At 43.8% G+C, this 16787-nt stretch overlaps 1 protein-coding gene across 2 annotated transcripts; it reads left to right on the top strand.

Annotated features, from left to right (window-relative positions):
* Positions 1–5266: 5266 nt before the first annotated feature.
* Positions 5267–11293, top strand: LOC116952491 (zinc finger BED domain-containing protein 4-like). 2 transcript variants are annotated; one of them, XM_032971884.2, is made up of 3 exons: positions 5267–5356; positions 6507–6595; positions 7016–11293. In XM_032971884.2, the coding sequence occupies exon 3, from the start codon at positions 7038–7040 to the stop codon at positions 8946–8948; it is 1911 nt and encodes a 636-aa protein (XP_032827775.1). In that variant the 5' UTR covers positions 5267–5356; positions 6507–6595; positions 7016–7037; the 3' UTR covers positions 8949–11293. The 2 variants fall into 2 exon arrangements, with proteins under 2 accessions (XP_032827775.1, XP_075929226.1); XM_076073111.1 differs by lacking the exon at positions 5267–5356 and adding an exon at positions 5363–5541.
* Positions 11294–16787: the final 5494 nt, after the last annotated feature.

Here is a 16787-nt window from a genome sequence, read left to right on the forward strand (position 1 = left end):
GTTTATATTTGTCCCTAAAAATAACTTTCTAAATGTTGTTCATTTTAAGTTGACATGCCTTAATGTTATCTAGCTATCTTCATTTTCCAAAGTTACGGTACTGTGTTTTGATTGAACAATTGTGTTGTATAGATGTGTTGTGCCCGTGTCTATCCACACCCTTAACTCTTGACGAGACACAATCGTAGTGACGTCGCCAGACCGTAACAACGGCGCGACTGAAAGTAATTTTAATGAACAAACATTTTCTCCCTCTCGAAAGAAGCTTCGAACTCGTTGTCTGGCAGCGCCAAACCTAAATACATCAACAACGCATGTTTGGGTCCTCCATTATGTTTGTCCGTAAACAGGTGAAGGCCCCCCCCCCCTCCCGTGCGTGAGCTTTCTCCAGGTACCCTGGGTTTCTCCCCTTTTTCGGAAATGAATTGCTTCATACATATCCTCTTTTGAAGGAATGTATGTTCGGTAATGCTTTCTCGGAGTCATTATAATTGTATAAACTACATATTTTGCTGTGCAACTTTTTTGTACACACGATCACTAGTCTAAGCGCATACCTTTTTTTAAACGAATAACATGCAATTATACAAAAAAAGCGTATTCTTCAGGCACATCGGTATGTTGCTTTTCATGATTCCGTTCACTTTTCCAAAAGCATCTCCAAACTACCTCGATCTGGCTCGCCTCTTCATTTCATAATTTTATCCCATGGACGCCTTCAATAACTGTCCTTCGGTATACAGAATTAGAATCTGTGTTTATACTGGAGGACTGCTATACGAGCTGTGAAACGCTTTTTTCACAGACGTCCACAGTATATGCATACATAACGTACGCTCACGTTGTCTTCTAGTTGTGCCGGTCGACTTGACGTGATTATTCTTGTGCTCATGCAAGTGTTTCCTGCATCATCGACGGAGAACGTAAGCTTAAAAACACATTCGTCAATAACACTGTGGCCTTAAACGGAAACATAATAGGCGACGTTTTAGACAATGGCCCTTCATAACACATAAGCCAGATAGGAGGGGATGAGATTTGGAGACAGCATTTTACACTATGGGGCTTGATAATAATTAAATGTTATGTTTCCCAATGGACAGTGTCTTATCTCAGGTCAGTTCCTGAAGAAGCTATCATCACGTGTAGCGAAACTTCGGACATCATGCCAAACAACACTCGGTACAACCCGAAAACATCGATTTTTGTTTTGCTTATCAGGCCCTATGGTGCGCAGTGCAGTTTTCAACTCATATGCACTCTGTCTCTCTGGCCTCTCCATGTATGTGCTATGAGAAAGGGCCGTTACCCGAAACGTCGCATGTTATATATGTCATTAACGAATGTGCTGAGTTTTTTGTTGTTATTTGTACTTGCGCATCACCGCAAACGCAGCAGCAGCATCATCTGATCACATGCTTTGTCTTTCGCGTTCATCTTCTCGAACAATTGTGCAGTGTTGAGTTTGTGTATTGGGTGAATGGTTGATGGTTGGAGGGGCATGGGAGGAGGAAGGGCCAGGGGAGGAGGACACTGCGCGATTAGGGGCAGAACAATGAAGTCCTTGTTGTGGTGCAGAACGGTGGACTTTGAGCTCCCATACCCATGTCATTCATTTAAAAACTAATCGCGCTGAATCCTCGAATTTTGCTAATGGATAGCAGGCTACATTAACTCAAAACAAGATAGACACCTGATGATGATTGCTTGTGTTGCAATCGAAACGTCGTGATAATTTTATTGTTTTATATTTTTATTATTTTATGATAGATACAGTTAATCTCCCGTCGCGAAAGCCTACGTGTTATACTAATCTCCCTTTAGAACCGATTCGTCGTCTTCTTCGTACGGCTGATATTGACCTGGAGCTGCAAGGAAACATTTTACATTGAGGTGGAGCATGAGCCAGATGATTGCGTCAGGGAGTAGCAGATTGTATCGATGGGCACCACGGTGGCTAGGTGCTACAGTGAGGGAAAACAAGTATTTTATCCCCTGCTGATTTTGTACGTTTGCCCACTGACAAAGAAATGATCAGTCTATAATTTTAATGGTATGTTTATTTGAACAGTGAGAGACAGAATAACAACAACAAAATTCAGAAAAACGCATGTCAAAAATGTTATCAATTGATTTGCATTGTAATGAGGGAAATAAGTATTTGACCCCTCTACAAAACATGACTTAGTACTTGGTGGCAAAACCCTTGTTGGCAATCACAGAGGTCAGACGTTTCTTGTAGTTGGCCACCAGGTTTGCACACATCTCAGGAGGGATTTTGTCCCACTCCTCTTTGCAGATCTTCTCCAAGTCATTAAGGTTTCGAGGCTGACGTTTGGCAACTCGAACCTTCAGCTCCCTCCACAGATTTTCTATGGGATTAAGGTCTGGAGACTGGCTAGGCCACTCCAGGACCTAAATGTGCTTCTTCTTGAGCCACTCCTTTGTTGCCTTGGCCGTGTGTTTTGGGTCATTGTCATGCTGGAATACCCATCCACGACCCATTTTCAATGCCCTGGCTGAGGGAAGGAGGTTCTCACCCAAGATTTGACGGTACATGGCCCCGTCCATCGTCCCTTTGATTCGGTGAAGTTGTCCTGTCCCCTTAGCAGAAAAACACCCCCAAAGCATAATATTTCCACCTCCATGTTTGACGGTGGGGATGGTGTTCTTGGGGTCATAGGCAGAATTCCTCCTCCTCCAAACACGGCGAGTTGAGTTGATGCCAAAGAGCTCCATTTTGGTCTCATCTGACCACAACACTTTCACCCAGTTGTCCTCTGAATCATTCAGATGTTCACTGGCAAACTTCAGACGGGCATTTATATATGCTTTCTTGAGCAGGGGGACCTTGCGGGCGCTGCAGGATTTCAGTCCTTCACGGCGTAGTGTGTTATCAATTGTTTTCTTAGTGACTATGGTCCCAGCTACGTTGAGATCATTGACAAGATCCTCTCGTGTAGTTCTGGGCTGATTCCTCACCGTTCTCATGATCATTGCAACTTCATGAGGTGAGATCTTGCATGGAGCTCCAGGCCGAGGGAGATTGACAGTTATTTTGTGTTTCTTCCATTTGCGAATAATCGCACCAACTGTTGTCACCTTACTTATTGGTTTTTTCGGTAAGGTCACGTATGTAGAAATACAATAAAATTATATTAAAACAATCACGACGTTTCGATCACAATGCAAGCGATCTTCATCACCTTCTCACCAAGCTGCTTGGCAATGGTCTTGTAGCCCATTCCAGCCTTGTGTAGGTCTACAATCTTGTCCCTGACATCCTTGGAGAGCTCTTTGGTCTTGACCATGGTGGAGAGTTTGGAATCTAATTGATTGATTGCTTCTGTGGACATGTGTCTTTTATACAGGTAACAAGCTGAGATTAGGAGCACTCCCTTTAAGAGTGTACTCCTAATCTCAGCTCGTTACCTGTATAAAAGACATCTGGGAGCCATAAATCTTTCTGATTGAGAGGGGGTCAAATACTTATTTCCCTCATTAAAATGCCAATCAATTTATAACATTTTTGACGTGCGTTTTTCTGATATCTTTTTGTTGTTATTCTGTCTCTCACTGTTCAAATAAACCTACCATTAAAATTATAGACTGATCATTTCTTTGTCAGTGGGAAAACGTACAAAATCAGCAGGGGATCAAATACTTTTTTCCCTCACTGTAACTACTTCGCCGGGTATGCGGGAAGTCGCCTGAATATTTGGAGTTTGTATCTCTCTCTCTCCCCATGGTCGCATGGATTTTTCTCCGGGTCCTCCGGTTTTTCCCTCCACATTTAGAAACGTGGGTTTAGAGTATACATTTCCACGTGATAAGCCACTGCGTTGAGCTATTGTTTGTGATAGCCAAGTCGCATCTGAAAAAGAGCAATACAGCTCAGTGGGCCTTACCTGGTAAATAAAAATATAGTTGAATATTCTTAATGGTTGAATGTGATTATGCATTGTTCTGTTCTGGGTGGTGAACTAAACACCGTTCACTGCAGGAGAGTTTTAAATTTTCCATTTGTCCATCATCATCATCAGGTACATTATCAGTATCAACTGCTACTGCCACGGTTTTGTGCGGATAGCGGGTTCGCGGTTGTGCCCTGCATCAGCTTCGCAGAAGATCCTAAGCCAGGGATCTTCTGCATTGGATCTTTCACAAGGCGACTTTCAAGTATATATACACATCTGGGTGACGGTACTAGCCAATTCAGAGGACACATGCACACGTTCTCCCTCTGTAACATTCAAGCCGAACAACCTGCTGGTTTTGTGTAGCGATGTTGTCAGGACGTGTGTACTGCACTGCCAGTAAAAAATACCAGTTTAGAAAATGTCACGGTCGTGGTTCAAAAAAATAATCTGATGTCCCTCTCTCGTAGACTCACTCTGCCCCCTACCTGTGCTTTGCGATGGAGGTACATTCCTCAACGAACTGCTCTATAAATCATACAGGGAGATTCAGGGAATTATCTCTCGCACTGCATCCCATCTTAAATAACACTTCGTCGCGCTGGTCGCTGGCAGTGTGAAAGCCCTTCCTGTTGTTGACCAAATTCCCACTCCAAATCTGAAATGTGATCAATCTCACTCTGGGTGTCAGGCAGCAGCTGTTGTCGTCAGCTGTGATTGTATCCTGTGCGGTATCGTGGATGCACCAGTTGGCAATACGCACGCCTCCTTCACGTACTGTATCTGTCCCCCTCCGCATGCATGTGTCTTATGTATTTTATTTACACATCCCATCAACAACTAGTCATTCCAGCAGCATCGCTTCAACGCAAGCCACAACTGGGCCGGTTTGTACGGGGCAGTTCAGATGTCGTGTGACCCCAAATTAATAGACCACCTAATATTTGTGTTTTCTTTGCACATTCATTTCTGTTTAAAAAAGTACTTACTTTAAAAAAAATGTTTTTAGAGAATTAAATGGGGGGGGGGGGGGGTGGGGGGTCACAAGCCATCTGGACCACCCTGTACTTCGTTGCGGCTGACGGGATGATGTTTAACGAACCGCACTTTTAGTTGTAAGTGGAGGCGCACATGTGCCAAAGGAGGATTATTGCCCTCCTCCCTGACTATTTTGTCACCTCGTTAAAACTCCGGGACGACGACGACGACGCAGTATGGCCCTGCGTCGTCGTTTTGCAAGCGCGCCATCGATTTCGGGGGCTTTGTATGCGCGTCGTCCCCAACGGTGACCTCGGGGTGCGCGGTGCCTCTTTTTGCCGCGGTCCCTCGAAGGCTGCGCGAGAGTTTTGCGATTTTTGCCGCGGACCCCCCCCCGCCCGCCTCTTCCTCCTCCCACCCCCCGAATCCCGGTAGTGAAAGGAACGCCGTGGACAAGTTTGGTAAGACGCGAAATAGACACGGAGGGTCAGAGAGACACAGAGAGACAAGAGAGAGAGACACGCACGCACACCACAGGGGATAGATACAGAGACACAGGAGAGATGGGGACACGGAAGCGATAAAGGAGATCGGCGAGAGACGGAAAGAGATGGTGGACCGTCACGATGACTTTGGGGCCTTACGAGTAAAATATTACCTCACCCCCCCCCCCACCCAAGTTTGATACTATAACGTGTTGTTTCAGGGGCGTTTATAGAACCCCCCCCCCCCTGACGTCTGCTTCACCGTGGACAATAATAATAAAGATCATTTGGCAAAGAGCTGGCTTGGCCCACCGTGGGCCGGCGTCCGTCTCCAAACGTCGCCAGTTAACAACGCAAACGGCCGCATTTTGATTTTCACGTGGCGAGCATCGTCCCCTGCTGGGGGACAAGACTTCATGCCACTCGTCGATTAAAAGGGGACTTGGACTTCCTGTGGGAGGGGGCGGGGGACCCTCTGAGTTCTCGCCTGGTTAAAACCATATCGTCTTAAAACCTTTAAACGGTGAACGTCGCACTCTGAACGTGTCGTACAACTTGCTACGGCACCGCAGTGTTTAGAGACTGTGCGAGATCTGTGAAGCCTTTATACAGTCCTTCAGCATTTATTATGCTTCAGCGCCTCTCTAATCCTATAGAAAAGATAATGAATTCCCAGGAATGCATCGTACAGTACGGTGTATTGGACCGGTTTGCACACATTGCCATCGGCGTATAAGTCCACCTGCTGGATGAAAGGCCTCCCAAACCGCCCACCATCCAGCGCATGTGCCATGAGCCGAATCCGGTGTCGTCTCTGGAAGGCCTCTTAAGACACGTGCCATTAATTGGCTTCCACTCCGCTTTAAATCCGTTGGCTATCGTCCGTCACTCTCCCGAGGCGACCGGCTCAAGCACACTTTAGAGTTTGGATTATGTAATTAGCCTTGCCTTGTGCTTTCATCCATCTGGTTATTATCTGTATCTCAATGTGATTACCAAGCATGCATCTGTCCACGCTTGTCTGGGCACCTTTCAGATTTTGTTATATATTTTTTTGCGAATTGTGATTCTGAATGATATGCACGGCAATAAGTGTTGTGCACTGATTACACATTTTCTTCTGCAGGCACATCGGTATGTTTACTTCGAATTACCAAGTTCAGCTTTGCAAACGCTCTCCAACCTACTCTCGTCCGCCTTGAATAGCTGACCCAGGTACATATACTCCACGCTGTTCCATTTGTCTCCCTCAAGACAAATATCGAAAGAAATTCAACATACATAGATATCGCTGTCTGTTGAGCTAACTTGTTGTACATGACCTCTGTTTCTCTTGATTTATTCTGAGTATATTCTGTATTTCATGATAGACATACAACTACAATACCCCCTATAAACCATCGTAAATATTGTACTGTACAACATTAACTTAATTGACTACAGACCTGGGTTTAATAGTAAATTGCATCTGGTGTTGATTTAATCTAAAAAGCAGTTGATTAAGGCAACAGGATACTACCACCTCAACTATCTATCATTCCCTAGAAATGGCTCAAGTGACCCTTCTATGGAGTGTGACGTTTTAATTGGCGAGGAGTAGACGTTGGAAAATGACTTGATCTTTTGTTGTTGCAGGTGTCCCGAAATTACTCTTCCCATGATGGGCCGTGAGCGGACAAACCCTTTTCGCAGATTTTTCAAATACGACCCCGCCAAAGGTGCATCTATGTGTACCATTGGCGGCTGCCAAAGGGTTATGTCGGGAAACCACGGGGCCAATCTTGAGCGACATGTTCGCCGCTTCCACCCTGAAGAGTTTCATTTGGCGACCACCAATGTGAAATGCGAAAAGGAAGATGGGCCTCCATATGACTATGGGGAGCCTTCAAGCAAGAAGCCATGTCTCACACCAGGGACACTTCAGATACCTATCGATTCTATGGTATTCAAGAAGCCCAAGTGTATCCCCGTAAAAATTACCGCTGACCAAATCCTTGATGCCTGTACGGAGCTCGTAACCCTGAACGGTCACCCTTTTTCTCTTATGGAGGACTCTGGGTTCAGGAAACTCATTGACCCTGTGCTCAAGGGATTAGGAGGCTCCCTGGTTATCAATGCTGAAAACATTCGGGAGAACGTGAGCGTTGTTGCCGCTGCAGTGCGTAGTCATATTAATATGGAGTTGAAGGACAAACTCATCTCTTTGAAAGTGGACAGTGCTTCATATCTCGATCGCTCTGTCTTGGGGATCAATGCACAGTATGTCCGTGATGGAGAAATCGTAATGCATACCCTCGCGATGAAGGAAGTTAAAATAAGCCACAGTGGGGAAAATCTTGCAGCCATCATTGTAGATGTGCTGCACGAGTACAACATTGATGTGGGGAAGGTCTATACAATCACAACAGACAACGGTTCCAACATTATTAAATCACTTTCCCAGGGACAAATGGAGAAAAATTATGGTGATGACTGTGATGAAGAAACGGAGGAAGCCATTGCAGAAACGGAGGACATCATGGAGAGTCTCGAGCGGTCGAAACTGTGCTTGAGTGAGATAGCGGGCCCACATTCGGTAATGAGAGGAGTGCACTGTGCAGCTCATACGTTGCAGCTTGCCATCGACGACTTTCTCAAGGAGCCCTCTATCGCTAACCTTGTATCTAATGCCAGGCGGGTCTGCAAAAAATTGAATATAAAGATGCCTGTTTTCAACTGCTATACCAGGTGGCAGTCAATTTTTGACATGCTGGAATGTATCCTCGAACTGAAGGACTTCTGCCAGTACATGGCCATGTCTAACCCTGATCTAATGCTTGATGATAATGTTTGGGATCGTATTGAGTGTCTGCTGGCGGCTTTAAAGCCTGCAAAGATGGCGACAAAACATTTCCAGACAGAGCAATTGACCATCGGGGATGTTTACGGAGCGTGGATAAAATGCCATTTGGAAACTGCCAATGTCAAGTCAATATATTCCGATGCTCTGGCGATTGCCATGAAGAAGTGCGAGAAGCAACTGTTGGACAGCGACGCCATTCTGGCCGCCGTCTACATGGACCCAAGGTATAGTGTCCTCTTGACGGACAGAGAAGCAGAAAAGGCGAAGCAGCACTTGTGTCAGACGTGGACTGCGGTGGAGCTGTGCAGCAGGCTTGCGCGTGATTTGCAGACCGATCGGTCATCGGACGACGATGGGACCGACCGAGAATGCGACGAGCTCGAGAGGTTCCTTCGCGAGAAAGAGGACTCTCGTCGCCATTCAGGAAATCTGGCTGCCGCGCCCGCACTTGGCATGCACATAGGAACGGTGCTGCAGGTGTTCGCGAACGAGCCTCGCCTTAAAAAGGATGCAAACGTCCTCATGTACTGGGAGAGTTGGAAGCATTCCAAGCCAGAGCTCTTTCAGCTAGCTCAGCTCTCTCTTTCAGTCCCTGCAACACAGATCAGTTATGAGAGGGTGGTCTCTGCCCTCAGTGTAATTCTCTCCCCTCATCGATGCAATCTCGACAATGAGACGCTTGAAGATATATTGATGGTGCAACTCAACAAGAAATATGGACATTAGCGCATTTCTGTTTCATTTCCAGACTAACATTTTGGTATATTTTAATGGCATGCATTTACACTCAAGTATGACTGTATATATAGGTATAGTGTGTATGAAATGCGTGTAGGTGTTAGTAATGTAAAACTGAACTGAACTTGAATAGTTTGAGTGCTGTTTTTGATCTATCGGTATTTGATGTGTGTGCTTTGCTGCTGTTTGTACAATGGAACTTTGTTGGAAGATGGAGATTAAAAATGTTAGTGATGAAAGATTAAGAAAAAACTTGCGTCTTGGAACATGAGCGAGGCATTGGGTAGGACATCAGAAATTAAGTAATTGATAATGCTTCACTTACCGGTATGTAATTGCATTCAAAGCAATTGGTTCATCTCCCCGCATTGCACAATGAAATTCCTAAAATCAGTAATGCTCCTCAATCTCGTAACCCATCGCCTGCTTCTCCACAGTACACAAGGTGCCTTCGTTTAACGCCCAATGTATATGATTTGTAAAACACTGCTTTGGATTATCCAGTTTTTTTCTTTTTATTTAAATGTATTTTAAATAAACTCACGAATGTTTGACTCGGCTAATATGGATGTATATGTGGAGAACTTCTGGACCAATATTGGTTCCAATGAATGAGATGTAATTGTAAAGCTTATACTGTATGTATATTATGCAAGTGAGGTCATGTAAATGAGGCAATAACACAGGTCTGCACAGATGAGTTCATGTACTCGCTTTCCCGATGCAGGCCATCGTTCACTGCATGGAGCATGGTCACCCGCTGTGCACGGGCTGCAGTAGAGTTGCAATTTTAGTGGTACGGTGCCAAATTGATCGATGTGGCAATTATCGGGATATCAGTTTCCTGTAACTTTTTTATTGTATTTCCATTTGTATTGTATATATGTGCTTTGCTGTGCCTCCAGAACGAATTGATTACTTCAAATGTATTCAACTGTAGTTCACTTAACATAAGCCTACCATACACGTCTTCTAATCATTACCAACGCTACAATCTTCAGTGCTTATAACGCATATGCGGTAAATTCCTCTGAGCATTACTTTACAAAGCACAATTTTAATAGATAATATATACAAAACGTTTTATACAAATAAAATTAGCAATAATCGCGAGACAAACAGACGATTTGACTAACATTTAGATGTATGATAGATCGTAGGACACTTTCACCATATCCCGGGCAGCCCTAATGTGCAACTCAACTGCTGTGTACTTCACGGGCTGCCCTCTGAGGTCACGTGACAGTGAAGAGCAATTGCTCTGCGGATGTGTGAGATTGTAATGCATATGTATGCATATGTACACTACGCATATAAGTGTGCATATGCCTGTACAATCCAAGCTGGATACAGACAATCGGCACAGATCTGATATATCCTTACATTAGACTGGTAGTGGCAAGGCAAAGGGCAACTTCTGACACAAGCACAGTCTTTTGATTATAAGCACATGTGTGCTTGCTCCCAAGGGTTGTACTTATATGCAGCCTCTGCTGTAGACTGTGCTATATATGTATATACACTGCACACCAGCCATCATTTACCCCAAAGTGACGGTGTAAGGACACTGAGGCCATTGTTCAGTTATGAAACTATCCATCAGAAGATCACAAGACAATCTGAGCTGCAATTCGTGGGCAGGTTCCACCAGCTATTTTGCTATGTGGCAGATTGTCGCCAATATTCAACTTTGTTAGAGAATATTTCACATTCTATTGTATTTTATGTGCGCTTTGCTGTACTGTATGTTTAGTCCGAATAAATATGGCTTTAAGGTTTTTCAAAAGCAACCGAAAGATCACATTTCACCCCAGCTTAGTCTGTTATTGTGGAGTAGGCATGGCAAGGGCAGGAATTTGCATGGGGTTTGTTAAGTGTTGCCTCTCCCACCACGTGGTGGATTATTCATTAAAATTGTAGTAAAGCCGAAAATAATATTCTGGCCCCATTCTCCCAGAACCAGTGTGTGGTGTAATAAGCAGTTCTCACCAGAGACAAGCCTGTCCTGTACATTCAATAAACGCACGATGTTTGCAAGTTCCTATTAAGGCCAACACGGTTCATGAGGGGTGGTGTGGCAATGTTAAAGTGGAAGAAAGGAACCACTGTTTTGCTACATGCTTATGCAGATGTAAGATATCGGATTTAGTTTTTTGCATGTTTTGATTTTGTCTCTTTTGAATGTTTTCCCCCCCGATATCTTTCTAAAGTCTCCCTTGAAAGAGCTGTGTATCGATGAATATTTACTTTGTTATATATAAACAGTATCTATCTTGCTGTTGTAATATTGTACAGTACATATATACATAGAATAAAACAGACAATGTAAGTAATATACGCTATGTTCGCCTCATAAAAACACGCATACAAGAAAGCTTAAGTTACGTTTCGATTTAAAGCTTTAGTGACTGCAGGGATTCATCTTCTTGGTTCTTTCGGTAAAGTCACGTAGAATGGAAATAAAATAATAAAAATAAAACATAACAAAATAAAATTCTCACGACGTTTCGGCCACAACACAAGTAGCCTTCTTCAGGTGAAGGAACAGAACTGTCGGGACGACAGCGCTTTATTGAAATGATGGCTGGTGTGTCATTGAAGCGCTGTCATCCCGACAGTTCTGTTCCTTCACCTGAAGGCTACTTGTGTTGTGGCCGAAACGTGAGAATTTTATTTTATTATGTTTTATTTGTATTATTTTATTTCCATTCTACGTGACTTTACCGAAAGAACCAAGAACATAAGTTATGTTTTAATATTATGTTCACTGCAGTACAATGCATTCATTCATACAAATGAATGATTACGCATATACAACCGGGTGTCTTTTCATCGGGGTCGTCCATAAATGACGTCACGCACCTAGGGGGGGGGGGGGGGGGGTGGACAGACATTTGTGACGAGGGGGGGAGGTTTGAGAAATGTGACGTCACATGAAAATGCGCAACTTTAAATACATAGACAACACGTTCTACGTAATTAAATAGACTTTTTAATAAATGTTTTCTCCTACAACATCAGAGTACAGCGCCACATTAAATACGCACTACAGTGACAATAGTTTAAAGCGATTTAAAGCGTGTGTGTTTTTTTTGGGGGGGGGAGGGGCAGAGCTTTGTGACGTCATATTTGAGGGGGGGGTCTCAGTTTTTGTGATGCCGTGTGACGACGGGGGGGGGGGGAAATCATCCAATATCGCGTGACGTCATTTATGGACGGCCCCATATTGATGTGTTTGTGAAGTATGAATGTTGGCATGATAAGTTAAACTTCCTAATGACATGGACACAAATGTCCAGACATACAACAGGCCCACCCGCGTGAACAAATGTCCTACGAAGCCATCGCCATCTTTCACAATCTCGCGAGGCACCATTATTCCATCTAGCTCCTTTACACGAGCTCACGCCTTTGTTTCATCTCGAAGGTGGATGTCGTCTCGGATGTGTTTGTGGGGAGCGGTAGCGGTCAGCGGTCAGCGCGCTGCGCTACGAATCCGCCAGCGGACCGAGTTCGATTCCCGCTCATGGCCAAGACCGGTGGCGATTTATCTGAACCGGTCATCGGCCTCCACTAGATCCGACTCAGCCTCATATGAGTACCTGGTGTGGTGTGCAAACATCACCACTTGGGAGACAAAGGCTGCCGGGCGGGGTGTTGGCCACCCACCCCCTCGTGTGCCGTGCCGACCTTCATAGGTGCTCGCTAACAGGCTATATGGGGGGGGGGGGGATATTTGTCTTTGATCTCTCCTTCAACTGTCTTCATCCCCATAAATGCATGCGTGAACACCAAGAATAGCAACGCACTGCTCCGAGACTCAAAACACCGCGCTCCACGTCTGCTTGTTAAGCCCCCTATGGTGTGGATTCCTATCAAGTTTCTTCCTCTTTATCAGCTGAGATAAGAAACCGTGTTACTTCCGGCCAAAGTGGAAATTAGCCAAAAAGCGGGCGAACAATCACAACAATTGATCCCTCACATGCACGTATGTACGTGTGCACACTTAGCATGCTGTATTTGTTGAAAGAAACAGACGAGTCAAGGTTATAATACACCTGTTAGTTTACCAAAGTGTTTAACTGTTTTACTTGGGGTGCCCTCATAACAGGTAGAGGCAGCCACCAGAGGACATGCCGACTACAAGTCAGAGCAACAAAAAATAAGTAATATTAAAAAAAAACTTTTTTTATATTAAAAAAAACGTTCTTTTTAAACACGTTTTCATGAAATGTACTAGTAATGGAAGAATTACACGACTCCAGTAAGTGGCCCCGTGGCCAATTACAGCCAACGTCAGTTGACCGTGGATAATTAGAGCCAAGCCCAAACATAACGTATACAAAATAATGTAAAAAAATTATGCTAGAATATAGTAATTGTCATCAGTATGACATATATACCAAGTTTTCAGTTGATACCACATTGGGAAGTGGGTTAAAATTGAGTTACAAGATTTGAGAATACAACAACAGACAGTGAGTTAAATGAAAGCGTGTAAAAATGCTGGATCAGGTACTGACCAGAAACCTGAACCAGGTATCCAAACAAGGTGGAGCTCAAGATATAGGAATAGGTTTTACCCTTTTAACTGGCACAAAAACTGACACCTTTATTCAAGGCATCATGTTTGCAATAACCACAACACAAGCAGTCAAAATGCAAACAAAAAAGACAACTCTGATAATAATATGCACTGTCCTTGAATTTGATTGGTCTACACCCGAGACAGCTTTTCTTAGAGCCTAGTCTCCATTGGTGTTGGACCAGAAGACGCCAAAAGGCGTACAACTCAAAAACAGCGCACTATCAGAGTATTGAGGGCTCGGGGTGAGCATTTACATTATGAGACCTCCTTTGCCAGAAACAAGATATAGGAATAGGTTTTACCCTTTTAACTGGCACAAAAACTGACACCTTTATTCAAGGCATCATGTTTGCAATAACCACAACACAAGCAGTCAAAATGCAAACAAGAGACAACTCTGATAATAATATGCACTGTCCTTGAATTTGATTGGTCCACACCCAAGACAGCTTTTCTTAGAGCCTAGTCTCCATTGGTGTTGGACCAGAAGACGCCAAAAGGCGTACAACTCAAAAACAGCGCACTATCAGAGTATTGAGGGCTCGAGCCCTCATTACTCAGTTAAAAGGGTAAAACCTATTCCTATATCTTGTTTCTGGCAAAGGAGGTCTCATAAAGGTGGAGCTCCTTCAGAATACCCGGTGGTGCTTCCCCCGTGCAGTGTTTAGGACAGATCGTGATTTCAGAGACCTTCCACCTACAGTGGGATCTATTTATTTGTGGTGCACTGCGCTGTGATCCTGGGACCTGACATTAATTCCCGTTCACAGGTAACATTGCTGGCAAGTGGAATGTTAATCTATTTTGGGCCTCTCTACGTAAACCTAGCCTTAGACTCATTTCTGACGTGGTAGGCAAACATTAGGGAGACAAAGGCGGTCGGGAAATAGTGCCCACCACATTACTCATTTGAATGTGTCCTTGCAGGCCTAAGTAGGTGCTCACGAACATCACGTTCCCCAATATACTATAAGCCTAAACAGGTGATAGTTGTCGTGTGTGTGTGTGTACACAGACATACAATACAACTTTGATTTTGGCAGCTGTATAAGGTATCAGGTTTAGAAATAAATAATATTACTCTGAACATTTTTTAAACTTTATTTGGCTGCTCCTACAGCTAGGTACCTCGTGGCAATGGTTTTAATAATGGTGTAAATGTGAATGCAATAGCTATGTCTCAGAGGTTAGCACGCTGTGCTATGAACCTCGTGGGCCAAGTTCGATACCCAGCCAGGGCTAACATCAGTGAAGATTGATAACTGAGTCGGTCCAGGTGGTGTGAAGTATGGTAAAACAAAAATGCCAGTGACCAAGACGGTGTGAGTAGGCTTTCATCTAGCAGTGGATTGACAACATTTCGTAAATTGTTATTATTAACTAGCCTCATAACATCTGCACTGAGGCCCTGGTGACTAGCCAATGCCTTTTTTGACTCGTGTTATATTGACAAACAAAGGTGGCTGGAGAAAACCCATATTCGTGGAATAATACTATAAATGTAATTAATGATTGGTAGGTGATGTAAGTCATATTTTTTTATTAGAACAAACTGCTTTACATTTTATTTGTACGATTCAAACGGTTTTACCAAATAGCATACTGATGAGATTAATGAGACATTCAAAGGAACGACATCTGATAATTAATTGACTAATGCATAGACTGACAAAGGCATGAACAGCATTAACTCGAATAATGATGTGAAGCATATGAAAGCAATGTATGCTAACATGGATTAATGTTGCATGTGACGCAGTTAATAACACGAGTGAATTCAATAATAAGAGTATTAATAATTATTATTTGACATACAGTAGCTGCATGCTAATTAAAGGCGTCACATGACTGCACGCTTGAAGCCCCGTTTAGGACGCCCATCTCTTGCCATGGTAACAGCTGCTCAATAAGGCGCACACCCCCTCTCAAAGAATAGCCGAACCCGGCCTCCAGCGATGATGAATGAGATCGCATGGCCAAATGCTGAACACAAATTTGAGATTCAGTTCTTCGTGATTTTAGCCATTCAATCACTGTCTGAGAGTTGGTGAATTGCGGATGCACCCATCCACTCACTCACCCACCCACCCACTCACTTACCCACTCACTCCACTCACCATTTACTCACCTGCCACCCTTAAAGTTTAAATTTAGGGCAGTGCGAAGTTATACGCTCTGTAGTTTAGTGTTCGTTTGTCCATCAGGTGTCCGCATCTTCCGTGGCTTGTGTGGATCTGCATATAAGTGTCGCCCACTGTTTCCGTGGAAGATGTAAGGCCGGGTAGCCTTGTGGTAGGGTCGCTCGCCCGGTGTTTGTGGTATTGCGATTCGCCACTTGTTCCAGAGGTTCTCGGTTCGAATCCAGTGACGGCCGTGATTAATACCGGGGGTGTAATGACCATAGCGATACGTGTCGTTTGAGTCGAAGTTAAAGAATCCATTGTCATCGCAAGAGTAGGCCACTGTGTGCCAGTATCATGGTAAAAATTTGCCCAACTTGCAAATTATTTGCTCTAATTAAAATATACAGATTTAAAAAAAAACTTGGCAGGATCCTCCTGAAAAGTTAACAGACTCAATGAGGCTTTTCTGAGTAAACAGTCGTAATAATAATAACAACATAAAAGGCCTTCCCCAAGGCTGTGTTCTATGTACACTCTCGCATGAAGAAAAAAACATTTACTTAAAATCAACTGAAAAAGAGTGTTCGGACACATTGCGGTTTTTTTTTCCGAGTAAAGTCCATCCAGATAAAGTGTGAGTAATTAAGGAAGACGTTTCATATGTCACATTTGAAGAAGTGAAAACTGCATCTTCGCAATATGCAAAAAAGGGAAAGCTGCCGGACCAGATGGAATAACTTTGGACATTTTCAAAGAAGCAGGACCAGATGTTGAACCAAAATTAGCAGATTTATTTTACAAATATAAACAGAATTGAAAACTCAATTGTGGAATGATGTGTTAAGTATAATTTAAAAAATATATATACAAAACTGATTTGAAGAATTACAGACCCAGACACTTTTACAAATTGTTCGCCAATCCGAGGGACAATCGAACCACGATATTCTGGCCTCACAACACATATGAATCTGACTCGGGGCTAAGCAGAGCCTCGGATATTAACATTGATCATATGAATCATCATGGTGCCTTTGTCTGGCTCTCGGAGCCTCGGACATTGACAACGAATCACACGAACCCTAGCGGGTTGGGTGCCTTCGTCTCGGCTTTCTG

This window comes from Petromyzon marinus, chromosome 3 (assembly GCF_048934315.1).
Source record: "Petromyzon marinus isolate PM22_M1 ecotype Great Lakes invasive population chromosome 3, UKy_Petmar_22M1.pri1.0, whole genome shotgun sequence".
Taxonomy (NCBI): domain Eukaryota; kingdom Metazoa; phylum Chordata; class Hyperoartia; order Petromyzontiformes; family Petromyzontidae; genus Petromyzon; species Petromyzon marinus.

Coding starts and splice junctions, on each gene's coding strand:
- LOC116952491 (XM_032971884.2), top strand. CDS start 7,038: ATGATGGGCCGTGAGCGGACAAACCCTTTTCGCAGATTTTTCAAATAC.